Source organism: Micromys minutus, assembly GCF_963924665.1.
Source record: "Micromys minutus genome assembly, chromosome: 20".
NCBI lineage: Eukaryota > Metazoa > Chordata > Mammalia > Rodentia > Muridae > Micromys > Micromys minutus.
The window spans coordinates 9,870,915-9,897,554 of NC_137955.1; the positions used below are offsets into that span (position 1 = coordinate 9,870,915).

General features: G+C 45.6%; 1 protein-coding gene across 3 annotated transcripts in view; it reads left to right on the forward strand.

The window, feature by feature from the left end:
* DEPDC1B (DEP domain containing 1B) overlaps window positions 1-26,640 on the forward strand; it is a gene marked incomplete at both ends in the record, with an annotated part of 60,709 nt that overhangs the window by 13,310 nt on the left and 20,759 nt on the right. For 2 of the 3 annotated variants that reach the window (XM_080933854.1, XM_080933855.1), the window contains 2 exons: window positions 21,354-21,489; window positions 25,582-25,709. The exons of the other annotated variant lie outside the window; for it this stretch is intronic. In XM_080933854.1, the coding sequence (XP_080789980.1) occupies window positions 21,354-21,489; window positions 25,582-25,709 (264 nt within the window). The remainder of the gene's footprint in view (window positions 1-21,353; window positions 21,490-25,581; window positions 25,710-26,640) is intronic. 3 annotated transcript variants of the gene reach the window in all.

The window sequence follows — 26,640 nt, forward strand, 5'->3', positions numbered from 1 at the left end:
GGTTTAAACGTGTGAGGCACTAAGACCAGCAGAGGGTGGGGATATGGAGGCTCAGAGACCCGGCTTCCTCTTAAGTGAATAGAGGGCACGTATCCAGGATCCAGTTGCTCACTTGAATTTGTGGGCGTAAAGCGGAGTAGAATGTATGCCCTTTCTCTTCCCATTCCTTTTTCCTTTCCTCTCCTTTCCTTTCCTCTCCTTTCCTCTCCTCTCCTCTCCTCTCCTCTCCTCTCCTCTCCTCTCCTCTCCTCTCTTCTCCTCTCTTCTCCTCTCCTTTCCCTCCCTTCCCTTCCCTTTCCTTTGTTTCCTTTTCTTCTCTCTCCTCTCTTCTCTTCTCTGTACCCCCACCTCTCTTTGTAGAAATTGGTGCAAACTCACACCTGATACTCTTTTACTAGAGGTTTCTTTATTGCGACATGGTCTGCTCTCAGTTCTGACAACACTGATTTCAAAGAGAGAACAAGTAGATTCACCCGCTTATTTTGTGTCTGCTGATGTTTTTGATTTAGGCATATTTTTGACTTAAGTTGACCCACTAATTGCACATTTCTTGGGTGTGGTGTGGCAATTCATCGCAGGAAGAATGTACTGTTTATGACAGATCCCAGCCACTGACACTTGTATCACCTCAGACACGACTCAATTATTTTTCTTGTTGGAGACGTTAAAAATTCCTCTTATGTAGAGTCACTTGATTTTGTTACCCATAGTTACCCTATTGTGCTATAGGTTTTACAAGTGACTCACCACCATCCAGCTCTACCATTGAAGGTCTAGGAGTGAGACAGACTCCCTGGTATGGGCAGACAGACAGAGTGGGCCATGGCTGGGTAATAAAGATGGCAGGCTTCTTCCTCACCCTCCTCACTGGAGACAAAAGCCTGTCAGCTTTACAAAAAAGCCTTATTGGCTTTTGTCTGTCTCTTACCAGCAGAACCGCTGTTGGACTGGCTCAAAAAGCTCACAGCTGGACAGGAGGATTTACATACATTGTGGACCAGTCAGCCATCCCATCTTTCCTTAAAGGCCAGTCCTCAATCAGGGGAGGAAAACTTTTCAGACTCAGCCCTCAGGAAGAGACTGGTTTTTTGTTTGTTTCTTTGTTTGTTTTGGCTTCCTGAGTCCTCCTTCTGCTTCGCAGAAGGTCATTTTCTCTGTTTCTGTTGCATGTGTCTCCCCATCCCTGATAAACACCTCTCCTCAACTGCTCATTGTGTCCCTCCTGTTGGTAGTGTTTGCGATTTCTCCATTGCTATCCATCCTGTGCAAGGTTTTCCTGCCCTTTAACCCTTTACCTGGCAGGGAAAAGGAACCCGATGAAGACCCCACCCTCAGACCACACCATCATTGTCCATCCTTTCTCTATCCCAGTGATAAGCTAGACAGGCTCTTGCTTTCCTAGATATTCGTTTTCCCAAATGCATCATTCCGTCCCCCACTTCTCTTGCTCTGTTGTGTTTGCTGGTGCTGCAGATTGGACCCACGTCTCCATGCTCTTGTGCTCTGTTCCGAACTGTCTACTTCCGCTGATAGACTAGATCTTTAAAACAATTATTGCCTTTAATGACATGCATTCTTTGACAGTTGTACCTATGTACATAGTTTATTATTTCCCTAATGAACCTCTCTTATTTTCTTTCCACCCCTGTCAGCCCCCTTTCCTTCCTACAAGCCCCTTGCTTACATTCATGTCTCTGTTCTGTTCATGTGACCTGCCGAGTATGGCCAGAGCCCTCCGTGTGACCGCTGTGGTCCACTGGTGCCCACTTGGCTGACCGGTGGTTACTAAGTGAGGCTGTTACTCTTCTTCCAGAATCCACCGATAACCAAAAACTCCGCAGGGAATGACAGGGCCCCACAAAGTCTTCCCTGGCCCCCAGTCGGCTGTTGTCAGGCCCCGTCTTGTGCAGGCTCCAGTGTAGGCAGCTGCAGGTGCTGAGCCATCCCAATTGCAGTGCGAGATAGCAGTTTACAGCCTTTCTTATCTTCTGGTTCTTTTTTTTTTTTTTTTTTTTTTTTTTTGTCTTTGTTTTTTAGAGTTTATTACAAACCACATTACACTGAAGTATTTTGTACATGAAATACAGAAAACAAAGTTACAAAGTTGGGAAATTCAGATTAGAACATTAGGTTTTCCTTTTGGAGTTGTCACATTGTGGTGCATTTCTGGCTATTGTTAAGTTTTAATTAACATTTCATTAACAATATTCATTTTGATGATTCTAACATGTTCCTTTCATTGAGTTAGAAGATGTTGCGTGTCATCTGGAATAGTACTAGTCCTGCATTCTTACACTACAATGTATTCTATTGAGATAGGACGGGCTGACCTTAGAATTGCTGAGCAGAGTCATAAATAAAATCCAAGCGAATATGATTTTTAGAAGAAAGTCTGAATATCAAAAGGTTGAAATAAAGTTGCATGCAAAATAATTTCCTGAATGCTGGATATATGAAAGAGTACAAACTTCTCACAAGTGTTCATGGGCAGTACGCAGAGGTATTCTGATGGCCTCTAAATACATCATCTCAGCTCTAAAAATGATGAAATGTAGTCAGTTTTAAAGAAAAAACTAGCAACACCTTATGCAACATACATGAATGCTAACTCAAGTAATAAACCATGTAGACTAAAATAAAAATGTACTATTTGTAGATCATTTTATCCTTAATATGTAGAATTGTACAGCTTTGTGAAGTATTGGCTGACCTTTTGATATATGTATCTAGCATATACTACTAAAATCAGAATATATATGCATATGTATCTAAGATATATTATTCCCCTGAAGTAAAACATTTAAAACATGAAGCATGCTGTCACTATGAATATTTACTCAACTGTGTTGGCTGTGTCAGAGTAAAGGAGTTCCTAATTCTGACAAATATGGGGGTCTAATAATCTTAAAGTGAAATATACTTAACAAGGGACCATCAATTAACGGCCCCTGATGCTCTAACTCAGAAGACTCTCTCAGATGCACTATTGGATGGGTTCGATACGAGCTCTCCGAACATTATAAGCCTGGTCTCAGAGGAAATTTGACTTCTTCCAGATTGTTCCATTTAGGTTTTTTTTTTTTTTTATTATTATTATTGGGTGTTTTATTTATTTACTTTCAAATGTTATCCCCCTTTTTAGTTCCCCTCTCCAAACTCCATATCCCTTCCCCTACACCTGCTCCTATGATGATGCTCTCCCACCCATGCATTCCCACCTTGCCACCTTGGCATTTCCCTAAATGGGGGTACTAAGGGCTCTACAGGTTCTCCCTCCCCTTTGTTGGGCATTTTTGCTAATCTCATCCCTGTTGGGTCCTGGGAACCTTTAGCTTTCCTGGCATCTGGGACTTTCTGGTGGCTACCTCCAGTTCTCCATTCCCCATTGCTACACATCTCTGTTCAATTTCCTTTGTGTATCGTCCTGTCTCCTCCCATACCTGATATTACCCATCTTTTTCTCCTTCCCCTCCTCTCTTATCTTCTGGTTCTTTTATTCTTCCTGCTCCCTCTTTCTCTGTGTCCCCCGAGCCTTCGACTGGGCAGGATGTATGTCCTGCTGAGGACTGAAGACTCTGCTATTAATTCGTCTCATTAGAAGCCATGAGTCATTGAATTTGTTTCTGTTCATTGCAAAGAGAAAATTTTCTCATTAATGCTCCAGAAGGCACTGGATGGAAAGACCTCGCATGCCCATCAATTGGTAGAGTTAATGCTGGAAAATGACCATTGTACCAAACACACTTAAAGATTCAGTGCAACTCTAATTAAAATCTCTGAGCCATTCTTGAAACAGAGGAAAACAATCTTAGAGTTCAAGTGCAAATAAAAGAGGTGGGTAGCCAGGGTCAATCATGGTCAGAAGAGTGCTGGAGGTATTATCACATCTGACCTGAGGTTATACTACGCAGTCATAGTAATCACACTGATTTTTAACACAGAAGCATTAGGTTATGACTTTAAAAACCTTTTCCCTCCACCTGTTCTCTCCCATCTCCTTCCTCCGTTGTGACCTCCCACCCCAGGCTCCTTTCCAGTTTCATGTCACGTGTGCCCCTTTGCCTACCCTGCCCCCTTCAACACCCTGTCTCCTCCTTCTGGTCTGCTGCTAATTCATAGTCTATACCCACCCTCCGTCCCCTCATTTACGGACATACAAACATAACGTCAGGCTCCACGTACAGTGGAGAACATGTGACCCGGGTCGCCTCCTTTATTCATTATGATGCAGACTAAACTCCACTGTGTGTCCGAGACGCTTGTCATTCCTCCAGCCCCTCGCTCTTACGAATACTTTCACACAAGTGTGGATGTGCAGAGATCTTGGTGGTGGCATACAGCATCCTTTGGACATGTGGTAGTTATGGTTTTAAGTTTTTGGAAAACGCGTTCGTAGCAACATCCAAAATGGCTGTACTAGTCAGTTAGCTCCTTAAGGCTTTGGCATAGTGTTGTGGTAGACACAGCATGGTGCTGGCCTTGAGTTCCAAGTCTCACGGCCTCAGTGTTGGCTCTGGGTGTGCTGCCAGGCCTCCTTTAAGGTCCCTTTGTAATGATTCTAAGTATGTGTCTCACGCCTCCCGTACCAAGGCAGGAAAGAATGCAACATGATTCTATCCTGACTTTAAATGGAGAGGGTAAACAGACAGATCAAAGCATATTTATTGATTACCTACGGAAACCATAGCAAATAAGAAGTGAGAATTGCTATACAGGCAGTCCATGGAGTGACTCATCTGTTTTGCTCAGTCCGCATTGTTGTTTTAGCTACTGTTTTTTGTCTTCCTGCTTTCTGTTTGCTTTTGTTTTTAGGGCTGTGCTTCCATGTTGTTCAGACTTTACAAAACACAAAAGGTACATACGATGAAGAGCCTTCTTCCTGTCTCCTTCCTTCAGGCAAGCAGTCCCCTGCCTCAGCAGCACCTAATGTTACCAACTGTGGTCACTTCTTAAAACAGCTGCTGCGGCCAGCCAGATGTGCTGTGCCTGTAGTTCCTTTACTGAAAGGCAGGCTTCTCACTTGGATCCAGATAGTCAAGACCATCTTGGGCAATGCAGCATGAGACCTTTTTTTTTTTTTTTTTTTTTTTTTTTAGAATTAGGATTAGAATTAATTTTTTTGAAAACGTTTTTATTGGCTAGATTTTATTTACATTTCAAATGTTATCCTGTCTCACTTTCCCCTCCATACTCCCTATCCCATTCGCCCTCCCCCTGCTTCTATGAGGGTTTATCCACCTACCCACTCACTTCCTCTACCCTCCCCACCCTGACATTCCCTTATACTGGGGCAGGACCAAGGGCTTCTCCCATTGAGGCGACAAGGCCATTCTCGGCTGCATGCTCGGGACCTCTCTGAAGACAGGATGGTTATGACAGCGCACACTCGCCACCATTTCCCTTATGATTATGTTGTCTGCCTGGCTTAGGTAGGAACTGTGTCCATGACACAATCAGTGTAGGGGAAAGGGAGGGAAGGAGGATTATTTCAGCAGGGCCGCTGTGGCGTGGGATCTGAATAGTAAAGGGAGGTAGGCTCAAGACTGCCAGTCAGAAGCGCACTCGTCTGAAATGTGTGGGACGAGAGAAACACTGGTCAGGGGCGGATTAGGTGGACTTTCTTAAATTCATGGCTATGGAATAGACTTTTTAGATTTATTTTATCTGTTTGAGTGTTTTGCCAGCATGCATGTATGCGTATGTGCACCAGGGTGTCAGATCCCCTTTGTCCAGAGTGAGAGGTGGTTGTGAACCAACGAGTTCGTGCTGAGAACGGAAGCTGGGTCCTCTGCAGGAGAAACAAACACTTTAAATTACTGAGCCATCTCTCCATCCAAAGAGAGGTCTTCTGCTTCCTGAGAAAGCAACCGAGGCGAGACCTGGGGCAGTGATGAAACTCGTGTTCTGAAGTAGTTAGTTTCATAGCGGTGATGATGTGGACTCTAACGAGAAGGCTGGTGTGGGGGGGAGGGCCTTCGTATTCCCACTTCCTCACAGGCTCACTGGGCTTTGTCTGTCATCTGTCTTATTAGATTCCCATTTAGAATTTTTAAATGAGATTGTGTGTGTGTGTGTGTGTGTGTGTATGTGTGTGTGTGTGTTTGTTTGTGAGTGTGCGCGTTTGCCTACATGTGTGAATGCATGTTACTGTGTGTGTGGTAGTCAGAGGACAACTTGCAGGAGTTCTTTTTCTCCTCCACCATGTGGGTCCCTGATGTTAAACTCAGGTGATCAGGCTTGGAGACCTTTACCCGATGAGCCATCTTAAATTTGTATTAGTGTTTCACATTTTCTTATTGAGGCTTGGACTATAATCTTCGTCTTTTTTCAAGTCAGTTAACAGTCCATAGTAGTTTTCAGCTCTTCATAAACATTGTCAATATCTACTGGGTATTTGTGGTACCTTTGTTCCCAGGGAGCATCCCGAGGAGGATGGTGCCGTGAGAAGTGGGTGAGCATCTCAGGGACTCTCCACCTTTAGCTGTGCATCTCACAAGGGTCACTGATGAGCAGCCAGGTTGGTTCTGGAACACCGGTGAAAGTGTACACATACACATGCTTATATTTATAAGGGACTTTTAACTCTTTTCCTGTTGCCAGTCACTCTAAACTTTTCTGTTTGTGGGAGCTCCTGTTTGTGTGGCTCCTGGTGGGAAGGAAGGCCTTTAAAAAGCCCCAGTGATTGAACCCATCCTCTTCCCTGTACCACACGACCCGCTCCTAGCCAGGTGTCCCCACCCAGGACTGAAGCTTCATGCAGAGGGAAAGGACAGCTCGGAGCTTCCTGTGACAGAGGTGGTAGCGTGTCAGAACAGTGATGGAGACGTCATGCCAGTGTGTCTTTGGGACCAGCCTATTCCTAGGGTGTGGCCTCACCTGTGGGTCTGGCTATGGCTGCCACTCTGCCTTCTGCTTTTGTTGGGAACAAGCAAAAGAAACTTATTCTAGAAATTATGACTTTATTTTTAGAGAAGAAACTAAGTTCAAGGTCCCAGGCGCTAGGGGAACTGGGACTCCCGATACCTGACCAACTTCTATTGTAAGGAAACCGTTGTGGGAGTCCAGACATCTCAAGGATGTCTTCTCCATCCTCCTGGAACGGTCAAACCAAGTCCATGTTCCCAGAAACTTAGTCCTAACCGGATTGGTGGAAACGCCCATGTTAACCCCTAACGTCAGAATATGACTGGACAGTGCTACAGCCCGCTCAGTCCTCCTTGCTTTGTGCTCTCATCTTTTAAGTATGTTACGCAGTTTCTCTTCGGGGTCTCAGTTCAGCTCCCGATTGGTCAGTAGTGGATTGGGCAAATATATATTTTCGTCGCCGCATTGACTCGGTGTTTGGGTTATGTTGGATTTATACAGACCCCACAACACCCTTTCTCTGCTTTATTTTTTTCTTCATCCTGTTCTCTAGCTCTCTATTGATTTTTGTGACCTATTTGGTATTTTCAGATTTCTTTCCAGTCACCTTGGCCAGGATTGGTTTCTGTTGTTTACAGCTCCAAGAACCTCCACTGATGGACAAGGCAACAACTGCAGAGTAAAGTTGGGGCAACTTTTTAGGCCTAGGAAACTGTGTGGACTGTCTGGAAGTGAGGCGGTGACTCAGACTCGTGTAACGCTCCAAGGTGGGAGGGATCTTTGGAGTTCCTGGTAGGCCCGAGGCACAGGGGAGGATCTGTCAGAGACAGGGGGTTTGCCAGTTGAACCCTGGACTGAGAGGATGTGGAACTGGAACTTGAAAGAGCCTGACCCTGAGCTTAGAGGCCATCACCCCATCTTCCAGTGTGCAAGCTGCCCAGGTGTTGGTAGGCCTGCCAACAGGATGTTGAAATATGCTGTTTGGATTCAAACCAGGTGGATCCTGATTGCCAACCCTTCTAAGGTGTGTTGGTGATTAATTCACGCTAATTTCAAAACTATGAGCTGCTTCTCTGTCCTGACCCTGAAGTGTTTCTGTGTTTCACTCCCAGCCAGGCTTCTTTATCCATCCCTTCTGTGTTTCTCTGGTTTATCCATTTGACTGGTTCCCTTTTGTCCTTGAAATTGCTATTTTCTTTCTCTTTAGTTAAGGTTCTCTGTGAATTCTCACTGCCCGTTTTTACCCACCAGCTCCAGTGGAGAAAGAAGCTGGAATTCAGAGACTCCCACTCTGCCCCCTTTAGACAGCAAAGAAAGCTCTTTTGACCTGGGGGTGGGGGGCAGGGTTATACTGTAGATGTTATCTACACAGAACAACCCAAGACTTGTGGGCGCTAGTTAGTCCTTCTCTATGAATTATTATGACTCCCGAGAACAGTGGGAATTGGCTCTGAGATGCAGATTGTGAGATGTGGTATATTGAAGTTGGCGAGAGATGGAACAGACACGCCGTCTGAGTGTCTGGAGCTGGCAAGCTCGTAAACTAGGAATGGAAGGTGTTGGGCAAATGTGTCCAGGGAGCCTCAGGAAACACAACTTAGGTGATCACTGCTGTGCCTTTCACACCAGCAGCTCGCCAATTGCTTGACTGAGCCTCATGCTTTGATATGAGGGGCGGAGTAGTGTGTGTGAATCTTGAACAAAAGTGATCTTAAGTTCTGAGCCGTGTTTTAAACTTTAGTTTTCTTTGTTTACTCGGGCAGGGGTGGAGCACAGTGCATGTGTGGAGGTCAGCTTATGAGCGTTGGTTCTATCCTTCCATCATGAGGGGCCTTGGGATCAATCTCAGGCTGTCTGGCTTGGTGGCAAGTGCTTTTAATTGCCGAGCCATCTTGCCGGCACAGTTCTGAACTATTCGGTTGGAATTTTGTATTTGGTGGGGTCTCTGTTAGTTAGATTTCTACATACGCTGCTTTGCTCTGTTTCCCAGGATTCTATTGTTGTGAAGAGACACATGGCCACAGCAACTCTTGTTAGGAAACATTTACTTGGGGCTGGCTTACAGTTCAGAGATGTAGTTCTTTATCATCAGGGCAGGAAGCATGGTGACACAGAGGCAGGCCTGGTGCTGGAGAGGAAACTGAGAGTTCTTCCAGATCAGCAGGCAGCAGGAAGAGAATGAGACACACCAAGCCTGGCTTGAGCATCTGAGACCTCAAAGCCCGCCCCCAGTGGTACCCTTCCTCCAACAAAGCCAGTTTACTCCAATAATGCCACTCCCTGTGGGCCCATGGGGGCCATTTTCATCCAAACTCTCACAACCCTGGATCTCTTCTTGTTCTGGAGCCTCTGATAGGACATCGTTTCCTGGTTGTGGAAAGGTTAGCTTTGCTTGAGGCCCTCAGAGACATTTGCTTCCAAGGTGTCACCCAGTTCAGTCTTTATCAGTAGCAGGTGTTGCCCATTGAGGACATCAATAAATACTTTGGGTGTCATTATACTGGGAGTGGTGGGAGATAAGGGGGGGATCTTTTTATCTGGGTGTCTCTGTAGGCCCAGAATACCCAGTGTGTGTTGAGAAAAAAGTCCAAAGGTCAGTCAGTGAAGAGTGAGCGCCCATTCTTATTGTAAGCAGGTCGTTCTCACTCCACTCCTAGTAAGGGAGGCTGTAGCTTTTCCAGGCCACATGAGCAGTGCGTTGTGAGCTCAGCAACAGGAGGGTTGTAACTGAGGCTCTGGCTCTGGCGTGGCAGGACTGGGCTCTAATCCCAGCTCTCTACAGTGCTCACCATGCCATGGTAAGCAAACGGCTTATAGTCTTTGGCCCTCTGTGGCCTCAGCTACAAGCTAGGAATGTCAGCATTGGTCTTGTCTCACACGTAGGTTCTTAATGATTCTCCTGCAGCTTATGATATTCAAACTGAATGTGCTGTTTGTACCACAATGGAACCAGGGTTCATAAATATTGTACATCTGTCTTTCCTCTAGGCTGGGGTCAGCAGCTTTGTTTGATACATGGCCAGATAGTAGATAGTGGGTCACGAAGCCTCTGTTGGCATAGCCTGACTCGTCTGCTTTATGCCAAAAGCAGGTATAACTAGTATAGGGTGTGCCCGTGAGACTGTTATAAAGCAGATGTTGGGCTTTGGCCTGAGGGACCTAGAGGTTAGGCTGTAAGGTTTACCCAGCTGTGTCTCATGTGTAGCAGGTACTTCTGTGTCTTGTTTCCATGAGAAGTCATTACATGATGCAGGCACAGGATTACTGGGGACTTTGGAGTAGACAAGGAGGTTCGAAGGCAGGACCAGCTCTACACTATCTTTAGTGCATGTGGCAGGTGGCCAGTGCCTTGAGGGACCTGTGAGACAGTGCATGAGTTAAGAGACCGATGCAGGTGTGACCCGGGAGGGAAGGAAGTGCAGGAACCCAGGACCAGGGTGGAGAGTTCTCAAGGGAAGGCTGCTGCTGCTGGAGACCTGTGTCTTCTGGAAAGAAGCAGTTCTGTCTTCCTGTGTGTTCCATGATGGGCTAGAAGCATCATGAAAAAGCAGGTTTGATACAGCAGGTGGGAGCTGTGGGCCTGCCACCTGCTACCTCTGTGGCCAGCACAGACTGCGTGTGTGCTACGTGTGCTGTGTAGAACATGCACGTTTGTGGTACGGTTTTCCTAAGCAGGGACCAGGAAGATGGAAATGTTAGGAAGAACACAGCTCCTGCCCCCATCCTGACTGCGGAGGGTGTTTGTCTTCACCTTCTTCCCTACTGTGGGTTCTCTCACCCTTTCTGGTCACTGCACAGGCTCAGAGTGCTGTGCTTGGCAGAGCGACCCAGTTTATTTCTGAGGGTCTGGACCTTTGATTATCGTGTACTTCTCAGACTAGTATTTTTGTACTAGCCCATTCACAGTTGCAACGGGACGAGAAGGTACCGAGCGAGGGGTACCATGCAGACATCACGGATGCTATGACTAGTCCTGACTTCACTGTACAAACACAGTCGTCCTCCCTCTGATCGAGGCTGCGTGTCCGAGCCATGGTAGTTGTTGTTCTCACCCTCTGCTCTGTGGCCACAAAGAGTAGTCCAGAGTGCCCGCTAGCTTCCTTAGCCAGGGTTTATCTCTGCAATGCTACCTGCCGACTGAGTCCAGACTGGTAGTCCCATCCCTTGATGCCTCCCCTCCCCTTAAAGATTTACTTACTATGTGTACAGTGTTCTGCCTGCAAGGATGCCTGGCGGCCAGAAGAGGGCACCAGATTGCGTTATAGATGGTTGTGAGCCACTATGTGGTTGCCAGGGTTGAACTCAGGACCTCTGGAAGAGAAGCCAGTGCTCTTAACTTCTGAGTCATCTTTCCGTCTCCATCCCTTGATCTTTGATACACTTGTGTTCTTAGGGGAAGCCAGTCCCATAGTGATCCCTTAATTCCCAGCCATTCCATTGCTGTAGGCCCCGCCTATGTCTTCTGTGCAGTCCTTTCCTGATCACTGTAGCTTTGTGACAGCCCTGGAGATGAGCTTCCTGTCGGTTCTTCATCTTTGCTCCTTTTCAAGTCAGTTCTTTGTTTGTTTAGAGACAGTTTCTCGGTTTTCCCTGGCTGTCCTGGACTTGTTCTGTAGACCAGGCTGGCCTCTGTCACCCGAGTGCTGGGATTAAAGGCTGTAGACCAGGCTGGCCTCTGTCACCCAAGTGCTGGGATTAAAGGCTGTAGACCAGGCTGGCCTCTGTCACCCGAGTGCTGGGTTTAAAGGCGTGCCCTTTGCTTTACTTCACTTGTTCTAGAATCAATGTGTTTATCTGTAACAGTTCCTCCTGGGTTTTTTGAGTAGAATCTTGTGGAATCGGCAGGTCAGTTTGGAATTTAACTTCTTAACAAAGTCAAGTCTTCCACATCTTAAACAGAGCACAGATCTTTCTGTTTGATGTTTATTGCTTTGCAATATTTTGTAGTTTTAAGTTTTTTCAATCATGAACATGCTTCATTAGACTTAAGTTGTTCATGTTTTTGATGCTACTAATATACTTGACACACCTTCAAGCAGTTATATGAAATATAATTATTAGCAAATTTTCAGTATTTACACGGTATGATAATATTTGCCATATATACATATATGTATATACACATATTATATACCATACCACTGAGTATGATGAGGGGCTTTATAGAGGACAGTTAAACCCTTAGAATTGTTGAAGATTTTTCTAACTCCTGGATTTCTAGGAAACAGCAGGCTTGGCGATACCAGTGCTCATGATAATAGATGTCTGGCAGGCTTTGCTGCTGAGTTTTGTTAGTATAAAAGGCTTAGGTCACTGGGGCAAAGAGACAGGTTGGCTGAAGGTACAGGTGCTGCAAATTTCTGTTAATAACCATCGAAGAATTTCAGCATATTCCACAGAAGAGAGTTTAAAACAGTGTGAGAAATCTGTTACCTACCAGTCAAGTCCACAAAAATGTAGTGAAGATTTTACTTTTTAATTTTTATTTGTGCCATGTATGTGTCGGAGGGGTGCAGAGTATAGAAGAGGGGGTGAGGCTTTTGGAACGGGTGCTTGTGAACTGCTTAATGTAGCTGCTGGGAACTGAACTCTGGTCCAGAAGAGCAGCAACTGTCACTAACTACTGAACCATCCTGCTAACCTCAGAGACTCAGAAAATATGTTTTCCTTATGACTCACATATTCTATAGTGCTTTTGATGAAAAAGTAATTTTAATTTTTTCAAATAAATACCCGAAAGGATGGTAGTTACAGTATGCGTTGTTCTAAAGGGTTTTGCAGCCATCATTTGGCAGTGGAGGGAGCACCAAGAGAGCAGGGTTGCTTTGTTGCTTGTCAGGGAGGCCGATCGCTTTCCTGCCCTCCAAGTCTCTAGTACACACAGGTGGAATGAATATGCCTTCAACAGGACTTCACAATTCTGAAATTCATGATTTAGTTTTTAAAATCAGTTGTGAAGGTTGCCCAGCAGAGGGAGCTATGCTCCTTTGAGTGTGTCTGTGAAGGAAAGGCATCTCAACAGTGTGTGCATTGGCAGTAAGAAGGACCCCTCTTGCCCAGTCTCATCTCCTGAGATGTTAGCAGTGTTAGGGGTTAGGTGTTAATTAACTCATGGCTTCTGGTTTATTACTTTTCTTGAACCACTCATTCATAAATTGTCTTTAAACAATTCCTTACTATTTTTCAATACTTTATGTGTAGAAGTATTTTTCCAACATGTATATCTGTGTATCACTTGCTGGAAATGAAAAATTCTTTTCCAGAGTTCTTATGCTAATTTTTATTCTACTAGTAGAAACTGTCTGCTAAGGGCCGATGTACACACCTGCCTGTCCAGTGTGTATGAAGCTGTCTCCCTGTGATGTTACTTGGAATTACCTTGGTGGCTGAGGAGGCTGAGTGTTCCAAGTTCCACATCCAGACAGCTTTGCCTTTCCTTAGCATGTTTTCCTCTCATACATTTTTAGTAGTTAAAGTAAGATCTTCTATGAATGAACCCATGAGATACATGGATGGCGGAGACCCCTCATTCTCCCTTTGCAGTGCTAGGACATGAGCTATACCTCCAGCCTTCAGTTTTGTCTGCTAGTGCTGTGTCCAGCCCTGCTCCCCCCCGCCCCCCCAGCCCCTCAGACACAGGACTTGCACATGTTATAGACAAGTAGGTGTTCTACCACAAAACCTCTAAGGCAGTGCTTCTCAACCTCCCTAATGCTGTGACCCTTTAATATAGTTCACCATGCTGTGGTGACTCCAACCATAAAACTATCTCCATTGCTACTTCGTAACTGTAATTTTGATACTGTTGTGGATTGTAATGTAAGTATCAGATATGTGACCCCAAAGGGATCATGACCCACTGGTTGAGAAACACTGCTCTAGTTTTAAAAGATACCTTTTAAAAATGGTATCTTGATGAACAGACAACTTACTAATTTTACTACCCCACCACACACACTTGTTTGGTCTCACTTTCTAGCTCTGGCTGGCCTGGAACTCTCTGTGAAGACACTGCTGTCAAGCATGGCTACCTGGAAGGAAAGAACCAATGCCTATAGTTGTTCTCCGACATGTCCAAGTGTGGCCTGTCAGCCTGTCCCCAGGAAAGAAATAATTTAAAAAGGTTTCATTACCTGGAGCCTGAGAGTTATTTTCTTATATTTAATCTTAAAGTTTTGTGACTGTGTGTATGTGTATGTGCGTGCGCGCACACACACATGTGTTATAAGTCAGGTATCTTTCCATTGAACTTAATCCTGGCTTTGGCTAGGCTGGCCAGCAAGCTCTGGGGATCTTCCCTTCTCTGCCTTCCAACTCTAAGGTTACAGGCTCGGGCATATATAGGTACGTTTTTTTGCATAGGTGCTAAGACTTGAACCCAGGGTCTCAAGCATGTATAATGAACCTTTATCCCAGACATCCTCCTTCTGCCCCCTCCCCTCCTCTGTCAAGACCTTAGAAGGGGCGAAACTAGCAGGTTTCTACTTCCGGACAGTGGATCAATAAGTTCCTCCTCTTGCAACCAGGGTGGCTTTGCTGCACGTTCCTCTGTTCCTCTGTCTTTACGTGAGATCTCATTCTCCCAGGCATCTCCCTGTGTGATGCGGGCTTTGTGTGTGATGGGGCTAGGGTAGTCTCCATACTTACATGGTAGGTGGCTTAGAAGAGATTGTGTCCCAAACATGCTCATCCCAAGTACGAGCATTTTCAATAGGCAAGAGGAGAAAGTTGGCAGGCAGCCGAGGTCTGTGCCGGGAACTGGCAGAGCTTCACTTCTGTATTCTGCTTGTCAGAGCAATTGCATAGCCCACTCACGTCGGGGTCTCTCGGAGAAACTTGTGGATGCGAAGCTGTCAGTCACATATTGGACTATATAGGAAGAGCATATGGGATGAGAAGAGCTTACGGGATAGGATGGGAAGAACATATGGATGGGAATTATGTGTGGCCATCCTTGGAAAATATCATCTGTCATAGTTTGCCTCTGGCTACAACAACTTCCTTTCGTTTGCAGCTCTGCTTACCTTCTGTAGTTCGACAACTGAGTTTTACTCCAGCATGTCATCACATCTGCTGATGGCTGGTCCATAGTACTTTGGAAATGCAGTTGGACATAGGTCTGCCATTTCTGCTGCTTACTAGGGTTCTGTGTGGGTCATGGTTCTCCCTAGATTCTTCGCTCAGCGTTCTGAGCCATTTGTTTCACAGGAAGTAGCCCGTGTCTACAGTGCCATATCTTAGATACTTCCAACGCCCTGAAGGTTGAAAGTCTTGCCTGTTCATTTCATTTTGAAAAGTTGAAGTGGATTTGGATTTTAAAATTTTCTTTGAACTGTACCACACGGGCAGTCGTAACTCTGGAGCTATTGCTGCCTTGCGGCTTGAGCTTTCTTTGCAGCTTGCTCCATTAGACAGGATCATGTTGTCATATCTCCTTGAGTCAGCTTCTGCTCTGCTGGAGCCACTCAGAAGTCCTCTGCAGCGCGGTCCCCTTGCAGTTCTTACACATTTATGATAGGGCATTAAATGCATCCTCTGTCCTGGTCATGGAACTGATAAGAGCCCTGAGTGACAGGGCTGTCTTGTTACCCATGACAGTCTGCTTTGATAAATGCTGAGTTTGTCATTGAAAGGTTACATAGTGCTGGGGCCCTGGGCAGCTTCAAGATGGGCTCAGTCTTTGGAAAGACCCAGTGACACGCACACCAGTATGTGCCAGTCAGCAGAGGCCGGCAGATCCCAGGATCTTCTTGGAAACTGGGAGAATGAATTGAGGCTGGAAATTAGAGAAGGTCTGTGTGCACAGTCTCCTAAATCTCAGAAAAACTGTCACTCGTGGGAACGTGGGAAACAGAAAAGATGGCTCTGGCCGAGGACCGCTCCATGGGAACCCACAAAAGAGCACCCTGGTCCCTTTAGGTGGAACTTCTAGCCCCACCTATTGGAGTTTCTGGAAAGACCCTCGAGCAACAAGGTTTGAGCTTCCAGGTTGGAGAACTTCATTATCTGGAGGCACAGAAGGTTGGTGACCATAGAGTTTCCATCTCATGCTGTCTCATACTGTCTCTAGCCATTTCTTCATCTGGCTATTTATGTGGCTCATATGTCCTTTAGCATAAACTGGTAAATGCCTGTACAGTGCTCCCTTTGGTTATATAAGCTGTCCTAATACAGTATGGAGCCTGTGGGGGTGTGGTGGAGGTTTTGTAGAGACCTTAGCCAGTCATAACTTCTAGCCAGTTATTCAGAGTATAGTTTATAATCTGGGAATGTTTACCTGATATCTGGAAGTTAAGGGCAGTCTTGTGGGACTGAGCTCTTAAACCTATGGGATGCGGTATAGCCTCTGGGTATTAGTGTGGGAAATGAAATGAATTGGGTTATACGTCTCTGCTCGTGTCCACTGGAGACTTCCTTGGTGGGGGTGGGAAGGATTCCACATACCTGGGCATAGGAATATTCTGTGTTAAGTGGGAAGACCGAGTCAGAAAGTAAAGCAGAGGGATCACAATGTCTCGGCAGCATTGCCTTAAATCTTGCTGAAGTTATAGCAAAGGCCTTACAGTTTCATACTCATGGCCCTGCTGAGATCATACTTTGCTAAAACCATCTTTATCTGAACTTTGTGTATGTTGTTTTACCTTGTGTACCTTTACTGAGAGGGGTTAGGGATGAGAAATTGCTTTGTTTTTTTGTTTTTTGAATCACCCAGTCCTGGCTTTGTAGGTTTTTCTTTATCCATTTAAGCCCAACAATAACAATAATAACAAATATAGACAGCAGCAAACCGTCAGCTCCTTCCTTGTTCTTCCTGAACCTTGGCGCTACAATGAAAGGAAGCAGTGAGCTCTTCTGCAGGTTCCCGTGGAGCGGTCCTAAGATCTCCGCTGACTGGCTCGCTCTGATGTCTATGCCCACTTCTGCTTCAGTTACCTGTTGTGTAGTGAAGCCAGGCTTTAAGCAGCCCTGATGATGTTTAGATAAACTGTATGGTCGGGAATCCGAAAGGCCTTGGCTAGTCATCAGCTGCTGAGGGCCACCTTTATCACAGGTCCTCAATTTCTTTTTTAGGGGTTCTTTCTGCCACTTGGGCATCTACCAACTTGAGGATCTCAGGTAGTCACACTTCTTCCATGATGCCTGGTTACTAGGAGTGGTTACTAGGCGAGAGCTTCGCCATAGCAATGCGATAGTTTCTGAAGTCAGGACAGGTGAACATTTCTATTTATCATAGTGCTGAGAGTGGCTCGTGCAGACTCAAGAGGGTGGAGCGCACACTCAGCCTCTTGATACTTCGGTGGCAGGTCACCTTTGGATGTGTGGCAGTCTGCTGTAAGGATGCAATGCCACTTTTTCTGAGTAGGCCACACTGGCCCTGCCTTATGCACCCAATGGACCATTCTTTTTTCCACTGCATGCACCCTGTGTTCTGTCGTTAGTGTTTTGAACTTGAGTGTGCGGGCTGCAGTCACTTTTTAGTGTCTTAGGGGAATGTGTGGTTGCTACTGTAGGCACAGGGTGCTGGGCGCAGGCCAAGGAGGCTGCTAACCCTTTCTGGTGCACAGGAAGCCCCCATGGCACAGGGAGGAGGAGCGGCCCCTGACTGCACGGGCTTTATTCACCTGGGCACCTGGTAGGAAGGCCCTACTGTTCCCCGCGTCACCAGTGTCCTCTTTGCTTTTGGCCTGGCTCATCATTTTCACACACTTTCCAGAGATCTCACGGGCTTCAGGAAGGGTTTTTATAATCTCACCAGGGTTTCATTCTAACTGTCAGTCTTTATGGGAAAAATGACATTTTATTACATTGGATCTTATTTACTGAGTATCTCCCTGTTTACTTTTTCTTTAATGTCTTTCATTAACATATGATAAAGGACTTGCAATTGTTTTCTTTTCCAAAGACTTTACATACTTATTTTTATTTTAAGTTGGATTTTACTCTTCTTTAAGAATTTCATAAATGTAAACAATGTTTCTATCTCACTCCCCACTCCACCTCCAACTTCCGTCATGAATCCACTCTACCTGTCCCCTCCAAAACCCCTATCTTCATCCTTAAGAGAAGCAAAATAAAGAAACACCCCACTGGGTTGGTGCTGAGGCATGCCCAGATGACAGGACCAGCCTGTGGGCAGCCCATGAAAGAAGCTGCGCCCGAAGGAAACCCTCCTTCCACCAGCCGCTCTCAGCGTTCAGCTAGGAGTGGGGCCTTGTGATCCTGTCAGGCTGGGCACAGGCAGCCACACTGCTGAGAATGCCTGAGTGTAAAGGTCCTGTCATGCCCAGAAGATGCTATTTCACAGTGGTCCCTTTTGGCTTTTGGCTCTCAGAATCTTTGTGATCCTCTTTCACCATGTCCCTTGAACCTTGTGGTGGGAGGTGACACTCCCCACTGTCACACTTACTCTCTGTACAGGTTGTTAGCCTTTGTGTGAGCTGCTATCCACGTCCACTTTCATGTCACCCAGGCTGGCCTCGGATTCCTGAGGGCTGTGGTTTTAGATGTATGCCAACACACCTAGTGAAGACTTTATAAAACTTTCTTAAAGGTGTTTTACTCTCTGAGCCAGTTTTAAAAGTTGCTTTAGTCTTAGGGAAACATTCCTATTTCATTCAAGCGAAATTTGAAGCAGATCAGATAACAAGGTATCTAGTCCCAGATGACAAGAATCAAATGTTAGGATTAAGCTGGTGTCTTCCAGTGTTTCCAGAAGGCACCTCCAGCAATCACCACCAGAGGGCACCCTTGTGCATTTTTCCTCAGGCAAGGGTGGCAGACTGGGCTGGAATAGAGGTGAAGGAAGATCTCCAGGTAGGGTGAAGGACTTAGCATATCCGCAGCCACCATTCTGCACACAAGTTCTGCTTCACCTTTCGGAAAACAGGAAGACAGTTCTTTCTGATTGTGGACAGATAAGGATGAAGATTTTAAAGCAAAGGGAAAACTGTAGGTCACCCAGCAGAACAATAAGTCACTATTTGGGGGAGACTTTTTGTTTTCCAAAGGACGTACAGGCAGTTCCTGAGAGAGAAAAGTCTCCCTAGTTTTCATACCATAATGAGAGTGACATTGGGGTGAGTGCAGGCTGCGGTTACTTAGTTCTTAGTGAGCTGTGAAGCGGGCGGGCCATGGACTAGGATGAGGTGTGCGGGCCAGTCTGTGGGAGCTCCCATGCCTGAGTCCAGCCTGGGCTGGAGGGAGGACCTTTGCTGTGATTGTTGCTCTTTAGAAGTCAGATTGCACCTAGGTGTGGAGGGTCCATCCTGTCTGTCATTTTAGCACATGAAAGGCTGAAGCAGGACGGTCTTGAGTTCAAGGCTAGCCTGGGCTACATAGTCAAATGTCTGTGGCTGGCTTAGCATGTTCATTTATTTTATATTTCAACTTTTGTCACCTGCTTTAATAATCTGATCGCCACATGTGTAAACTGATAGATAGTTCCAGAGGATTTCACTTAATTTGATGATTTCCAGGTCTCATTGCTTTTCTTCGGATTCAAACCGACTTTTGAAATACGGAGCTGTTATCAGATGTTCTTTTCACAGAACTCGGAGACCAGCCTTTTCTCCTCTCCTCAGCTCCTTTCAAGTCTTTTGTGATTGTTCCTGAAGTGGTTTCCTGTAGAGCTCTTGTTATTGCTGTGTCTCCTGACTCACCTCCATATAAACTTTCTCTGAAAACTCTCTGGTTTGGCATTTGCCATAAGAAACACAGCTCACAAGTGGTCCAAGTGTGAGAGGAAGTGTCATGGAATGTCTGTCCACAGGCGGGACACTGCTTCACCACTAGCATCACAAAAGACAGGGACAGAAGATGGTTAGAGCCTGAGGTCGCGGAGGACCAGGGCCCAGCACTCAGGAGCTGGCACCGAGCTCGTCTGCACAATCACGTTTCATGAGGATGTGCTCCCTGGTGGCGACCATGCTCTGGAGGGTGGCCTCATTGAGTCTATAGAAAGTGTACCTCGGACTGCACGGGAGATTTGTTAAGAAAGATGAACTGAGAATGGGCGGGAGGTGGATAATCTGGGAGAAGTAGAGGGTGATAAATTACATTTGTGTACATGCTACAACTCTCAATTAAATGTCCTGAAAAAGACTAAATATTTAATAATCCGATTTATTTTTCCCATGGCTATCACAGGGAAGAATTGTTAAGAAGTTACCTGTGTGTGTGTGTGTGTGTGTGTGTGTGTGTGTGTGTGTGTGTGTCTGGCTCCTATGGGAAGATTCTAAGCCTTTTGTTGGGCCTACATTTTAAAAGAAAAGCCAACGACTATCTCATTGCTTAGATTTCTCTTTTTCCCTTTTATTGCAGTGCTGGGATTGACCTCCCCACGTGCCATGCAAGAGTTCTACCCCAAGTCACCGTCTGTCCTATTGATACATCTCACTCTATTCTTTTCTACTGAAGTTATAGAGAAATATCTGATGAGGAAAAAACCCACATCTTTAGCGTTAGTTCTTTATTTGGTACCGTGTAATCTATTTTGAGGAGAGTTTTTATGTTCAAGGTGGACTGGTTCTGATAAGCCTGAGATCAGGAAGAGGGACAGGGTGGAAATATGGGGAGTAATGACTCTAGACAGTTTCCCAGCTCCCTTAAGATGGATTTTTTTGGCTGGCAGTTTAATCTTTGTGTGACGTGTTGGATATTCAAGGGAAGGAGAATCAGTCTTTCTGAGAAGTATTTATAAAAGTGAACAGTGTGGGCTGGAGGCGTAGTCGGGTGGTGGAGAGCCTGCCTGCTGTCTGAGGCCGAGCCACGCACAGGAAAGGACATAAGTGAATGTCAGGGTAGTGTGCTGTTCTTCAGCAAGGGCTAATGAGGGCTCCTCTGTCAGTGATGTCTGTGTGAACTTCAGCAGCGGAGCTGCGAGGCAGGCAGTATAGGCTTTGAGCTGGGTGAACACGGGGCCTCCCTGTCTTCACTCTGTTAAGAAAGTCTTTAGGCCTAGTGAGGTGACGCACCCATTGCCATCCAGAAAGCACAAGCAGAGGGTGGCTTGGGCCAGGGGTTCAAACCTGGGTACTGCAGTGAGGCCTCATCTTAAAGACAGAGGAAAAGAAAGCAAATAGGATGCCAGCCACTGTTATCCACACTGTAACCCCAGCATCAGAGAAGCTGGGGGCAGGGAGAGTGCAAACTCAGGGCCTGCTTGTTGCAGGCAGAAAGTTCTAGTCCAGCTAAGGAGAGTCACTGAGCCCCGTTTACGGAGAGCTAAGGATGTATGCAGAGGACATGTCTAACATGAACAAAGCCCCAGGTTCAAGCAAGTTTTATTACTTGATGTCCATTTTATAACTTTTTAATAAATACTGTTTGGCAGGTGTTATAAATGAACATCTTAGAATTTGTTATTGTTAGGTACTGTTATTCATGATTCATGTGCAGTAATTTAACAAAGAACGGGCCATCACTTGAGTGCTGAAAACCCGCTGTCTCCTACTGTCTGCAATAACAGAGCATTTCTTCTTGGATTTTAGGTTTCCTCCTTCCTCACCCCTGAAGCCATATCCAAAGAAGCCCCTGTATCAAAGAGAAGTTATTAAGTTTCCTGACTGGACTGACCCCCCTCCGGGCACTTCACAGGAGAACATCCCAGTGAGGCCGATTGTGATGGTGAGTTCTGTGAATAAAGACCTGTAGGCTCCATCTTGGCAGTCCTGGCTGCTGGGGAGGAGGAGCCATTGCTTTCCCAGGGTTCCATTGGGGGGTTACTCAGACTCCAGTAGATGGCACCACACCCATGCCCACATAGCTGGCTCTGGGGAACCCGGGGAGTCACACAGCAGAAACCAAGTAAAAGGAGAGGAAGGAAAGAGAGATGGAGACCTGGTGGGGGAAGGGTCTGGAAGGAATGAGAAGGAGATAAGGTGTGTGTGTGTGTGTGTGTGTGTGTGTGTGTGTGACCAGAATGTATTACATGCATGTGTGGAATTGTCAGTAAAATATATTAATCAAAACAGTAGTCACGGTTTTTACAGAGGAAATGACAGGCTTAGCCCAGGAGGAATCATCTAGGAGCTGCGGGCTTGGGCCGCTCTTCCTGGTGGATCTTTTATGCAGTGTCTGAGAAGCTCTGTAAAAGACCACATCTGTCTGTCATCAGCTGAGGGTCATTTACCAGGGCCGGCTCTTCCAGCCTCGTCACTGTAACTCACGGATGGAGGTGTGGTTGCCGTTTTCAGACGCTCTGTCAGAGCAGAGCTCTGTTCACCTCCCTGTGACCCCGTTTTTGGCCAAGGTGACTTTTCCCTTGTCTCCTCCTGCAGTTTGTCTTTCAGGTAAGAGTGAGGAGGTGGGCTGTCCTGTGGAGTGGCCCCAACACCCAAAACAAGACACAAACAAACATGGCTTCTTCTGCTCTCTAACAACAGCATATTGTGAGACACACAGCCTTAAAAAATTTTTTTGTTTTTTAAATATCCCCAGTACAAGGTTACCAAGATCGAGATGATGCTAAAAAATAAAACATAGAGAGAAACTTTGATAAGACAATTTGGGAGAAACTTACCAACATTATTGACTTAGGTTAATCAGGTGTTATAAGGCTAGACATCAAAACACTTTTATTTGCAAAGATGTGCTGAAGATATTGTTAGCCAATCCAATTAAAAGAAAACAAAAACAGTGTCGTTTCCCCCCTAAGAAACTGTGTGATGGCTCAGCTTGGAGAGGGTAATTAAGAAGCTTACACTTATCAGAGATGATCAAGGCAAAGATGACACCAGAGACAGGAATGGGGACTCTCGGGGCTTGCAGATTTGTCGAGGGTGGGGATGACTTTGGGCGCATTTGGCCATGCCGGTTTCAATGAAAGGGGAGCAGGTTGGGGGAGATGGAGCCTGGAACTCAGAGGAGACTGTGTCTGGAATTCTTCACTGAGAGTGTCCCTGGGCCCAAGCGTGCCAAGCTCAGTGGACTCAATGCTGTGAGACAGTTTTCACTCTCACAGTCTGGCGAGAGAAAATTAGTGAAATACTAAATAAAGGGTTAGGAAGCCAAATGGGGCCTGCCAGAGTGCTCAGCATCTGAGGGCCACTCATGTTATGGAATTCCTAATAACCTGTGTTAGCCCCTAGTTGAGAAAAGTTAATATGTAAATGTTAATGAGGTGGGCGTGGGTGGTTGGGAGTGGGAGCATCTTCAGGGAAGCAAGGGGAGGGGGGTGGGAGGGGGAACGGAGATAACCTTTCAAATGTAAATACATAAAATCCAGTAAAAAGATTAAAAAAAAAGAATTAGGCCTCTTCTTTTCAGTATGTTTATTTTTAACACCCAATAGACCCCTCTAAGTAGGGCTGTTAGTCAGAAGGCCAGTTTTTTTTTGTTGTTGTTGTTTTGTTTTTTTTTCCATAGTTAAATAAGTAGGGTTTGAAGCCATGCACCCAGTTTTTCTTCTGTGCAATCATTACATTGCTACTGCTCCCAGAAAGAGCAACTATTTATTAGCATGTGTCAAGCCCTGATCAGAGAATTGCACTGGCGATAACACCTTCCTTCCTCCGGGCCCAGAGTGTGCCAGTCCCCTGAGCCATCCGACCTTCTGACCTCTCCAGCCACCCGCGTATGTCCATACTTTTCTAAGGATCCATTGTGGTCTGTTTCTAGTGTTTCTCTCTGACGTGCTAGGCAAGGGTAAGCTCCCCGCTTGTTATGGGATCCGCCCCTGCTTGTCCCCTTCTTCCTGGAGAGCATCCAAACCGAGAATGGTAGACTAGGGTCCTTTTCTTCAGGGGAATGAGGGTAACCACCAGTAAACAAATGGTCCATCTTTCACTTGAGACGAAGGCTTGCGATGCTGCTGCGGTGGTGCATGCCTGGACACTTAGGCCAGATCTTCAGCTGAGGCCCAGCCTAGGCTACTTAGTGAGTTCCAGGCCAGCCTGGGCTAAACAGAGGGAGGCTCAGTCTCAAAAAGACAAAACAGAAACAAAAACTTTTGTCATCTCTTTCTTTCTTCCTTTCTTTCTCTCTCTTTTTTCTTTCTTGTTGTTTTTTCTGTGTGGAGATGATTGCTGGGCCCTGTTTTTGTGATGAGTGGCTATTTGAATGTGTTTCCTGCGATGTCTATTGTCTTTGTGGAAAAGTTCTGACCAGCAAATGTAGACAGGCAGCACCTGAGGGACAGGCATCGTGTGAGGCAGCTGAGTTGACTGTGAAGTGGAGAACTAGGCACGTTCCCGGCATCGGCCAAGTATGACATCCACGGTCATTTGTTTCAGAGAAAGAAGTCCTCTGTGACTCTTGAGATTTGCTTGTGCTAACGCTCTTACTGTGTGCCCTTTTGGTGCATGTGTGTGTTAACACAGTGGGGTCCCTCTGGGTGCATGTGTTAACACTGGGGTCCCTCTGGCTGTTTTGTGCCTCTTGTTCTTCACGCAGAACAGTATGTTACCCCTGTTTTTCATATTAGTCAGCATCTGACATCAGTCTAGTATGCCGAATTTTATCATGCCATTATAAAACTGATATGATTTACTTATTCCGTCCTTTATTACTAAGTGTATTTTTTCAGCTTTTCGACATTTAACAATCTAAATAATACCTTTACAGATTTTATATATATTCTGGAGGCTTTTTTTTTTTTTTAGGATATCTTTGGAAATGGGTTTGCAGGTAAATTTAATAGTCTTTCTACCTTCAAGCCTAAAGACCTGATTTAGATATTTAAAAACTTACACACCCAGCTGATCTTTGAATTTCATTTGTAATTTGGTCATCTGAAAACAAAAACAGGGACTGGAGAGATGGCCCGGCACTTTGGAGTACTTTCTGCTCTTGCAGAGGAACCGACTTTGGTTCCCAGCAGCCATGTTAACAGGCTAGCAACCATGGGAAATCCAATGCTGCTGGCTTGCCGCTGGCTTTTCTGAGCACCTGAAGACACACGGGCACACACACACACACACACACACTTTAAAAAAGCAAAACCAAAAAAACAAATAATACAACGTTCCTGCCTTTTTGCCCTTCAAATTAAGATTTTTCTGTAGTGTTGTATTTGCAAGAATGTGTTCTAGAAAGTTGTAAATGTTTTCTAAATGCTCTGCCTCTTTTAGGAGAATTTTTTTTTCTGATGACAAAGAAGTGGTTGGCTCGTCATGGTCTAACTGTGGGCCCTGCGCTGCCTGAAAGAGGGTGCGGAGCGCGCTGTGACTTGAGCAGACCATCCTAAGTGTTCTGAGCCACTGCCTGTCCCCTCCCCGGAAGCCTGCACTCCTGTGTCCTCACTGTCCTTAGCTGTCCTTGTAGGGCGACTTCTCTGCCCCTAGCATTGCTTTCCAATGCTGTATGTGTCTGATACTGCTCATCAAAGAGAGTTCTTGAGCTATATAACTCTTATTTTGAATGCTTACTCAGTTGGGACAATGTAAACTAAGAAAAGCATTTCTACTCTTAAATTTGAATTTATAAAATGGATCTTACTGGTTGATTGGAATGCCCTCAGGAAATAACAGTGCATTAGTGCCTCTGCATTAGCTCTTCTGCTATTCATCCTGCTAAACCTAGTCTTGAGACTCTCTACTTCTGAGGCCCGTGCAAAGGAAGTTAGCCTATAATGCTAACCATTATTACCAGTCAGACTTAAAATAGGCAGGCCAAAACAGTCTCATAAACCACTGCATTTTATATTGACATATGTGTTCTCTCATTATTCCAACCCTTTCTCCCCCCACCCTTCCCCCCGACCCTCTGCTGCCAAATTAGAACTCCGAGATGTGGTTCAAGCGCCACAGTATTGCAATTGGAGAGGTGCCGGCATGCCGCCTAGTCCACCGCAGACAGCTGACCGAGGCCAACGTAGAAGAGATCTGGAAGTCTTCGACCCTGTCATAGTATGCACACTCGATATCTGAGAATTCTAGAGATCCTCTTTCTATTTTATCTCTTTCCCACTCTGTATATTTAGTGTTCTGAAATTATGTTTAAAAACCCAGACTTTGCATAATCTGTTCTTATGCTGTCTTACAAATATAATTTAACTGGATTTAAAGAAATCTAATGCTATTGTTAGATATGTCATAGTTAAAACGGGACTTTAAATTCTTGTGTTTTTGTTATTTCTCCCTTGCAAGCATGCTCTACACATGCCCTTGCTGGGTAGCCGGGTTGACCTTGACTTTTCTGTCTTTCTGCTCAACCTTTTGAGTGTGGGGATTGTGTGTGTACTGCTGAGTGTGGGGTTGTGTGTGTACTGCTGAGTGTGGGGTTGTGTGTGTGTGTACTGCTGAGTGTGGGGTTGTGTGTGTGTACTGCTGAGTGTGGGGTTGTGTGTGTGTACTGCTGAGTGTGGGGTTGTGTGTGTGTACTGCTGAGTGTGGGGTTGTGTGTGTACTGCTGAGTGTGGAGTTGTGTGTGTGTACTGCTGAGTGTGGAGTTGTGTGTGTGTACTGCTGAGTGTGGGGTTGTGTGTGTGTACTGCTGAGTGTGGGGTTGTGTGTGTACTGCTGAGTGTGGAGTTGTGTGTGTGTACTGCCATCCCCAACCTAAATTCTTGAAGCGTTTTTAGCACTGACATCTTAACTTTAATACACATACAATGGAAAATTTAGCCTTAAGTAATTTTACTTTAAAAATTGCATTTTGGAATTCAGGTGGTTATATGATTAAGAAGTATGCTATTAGAAAATGATATTTTAGATTATTTTAAACGCATTCCATTGTCTAGAAAGTTTGGGTGCAGTACATGAAGACATTCCATTTTAAAGGCTGCTCTTGTAAGGTGCTGAGGGGACATGCAGTGGGTAAGGGTGCTTGCTGTAAAAG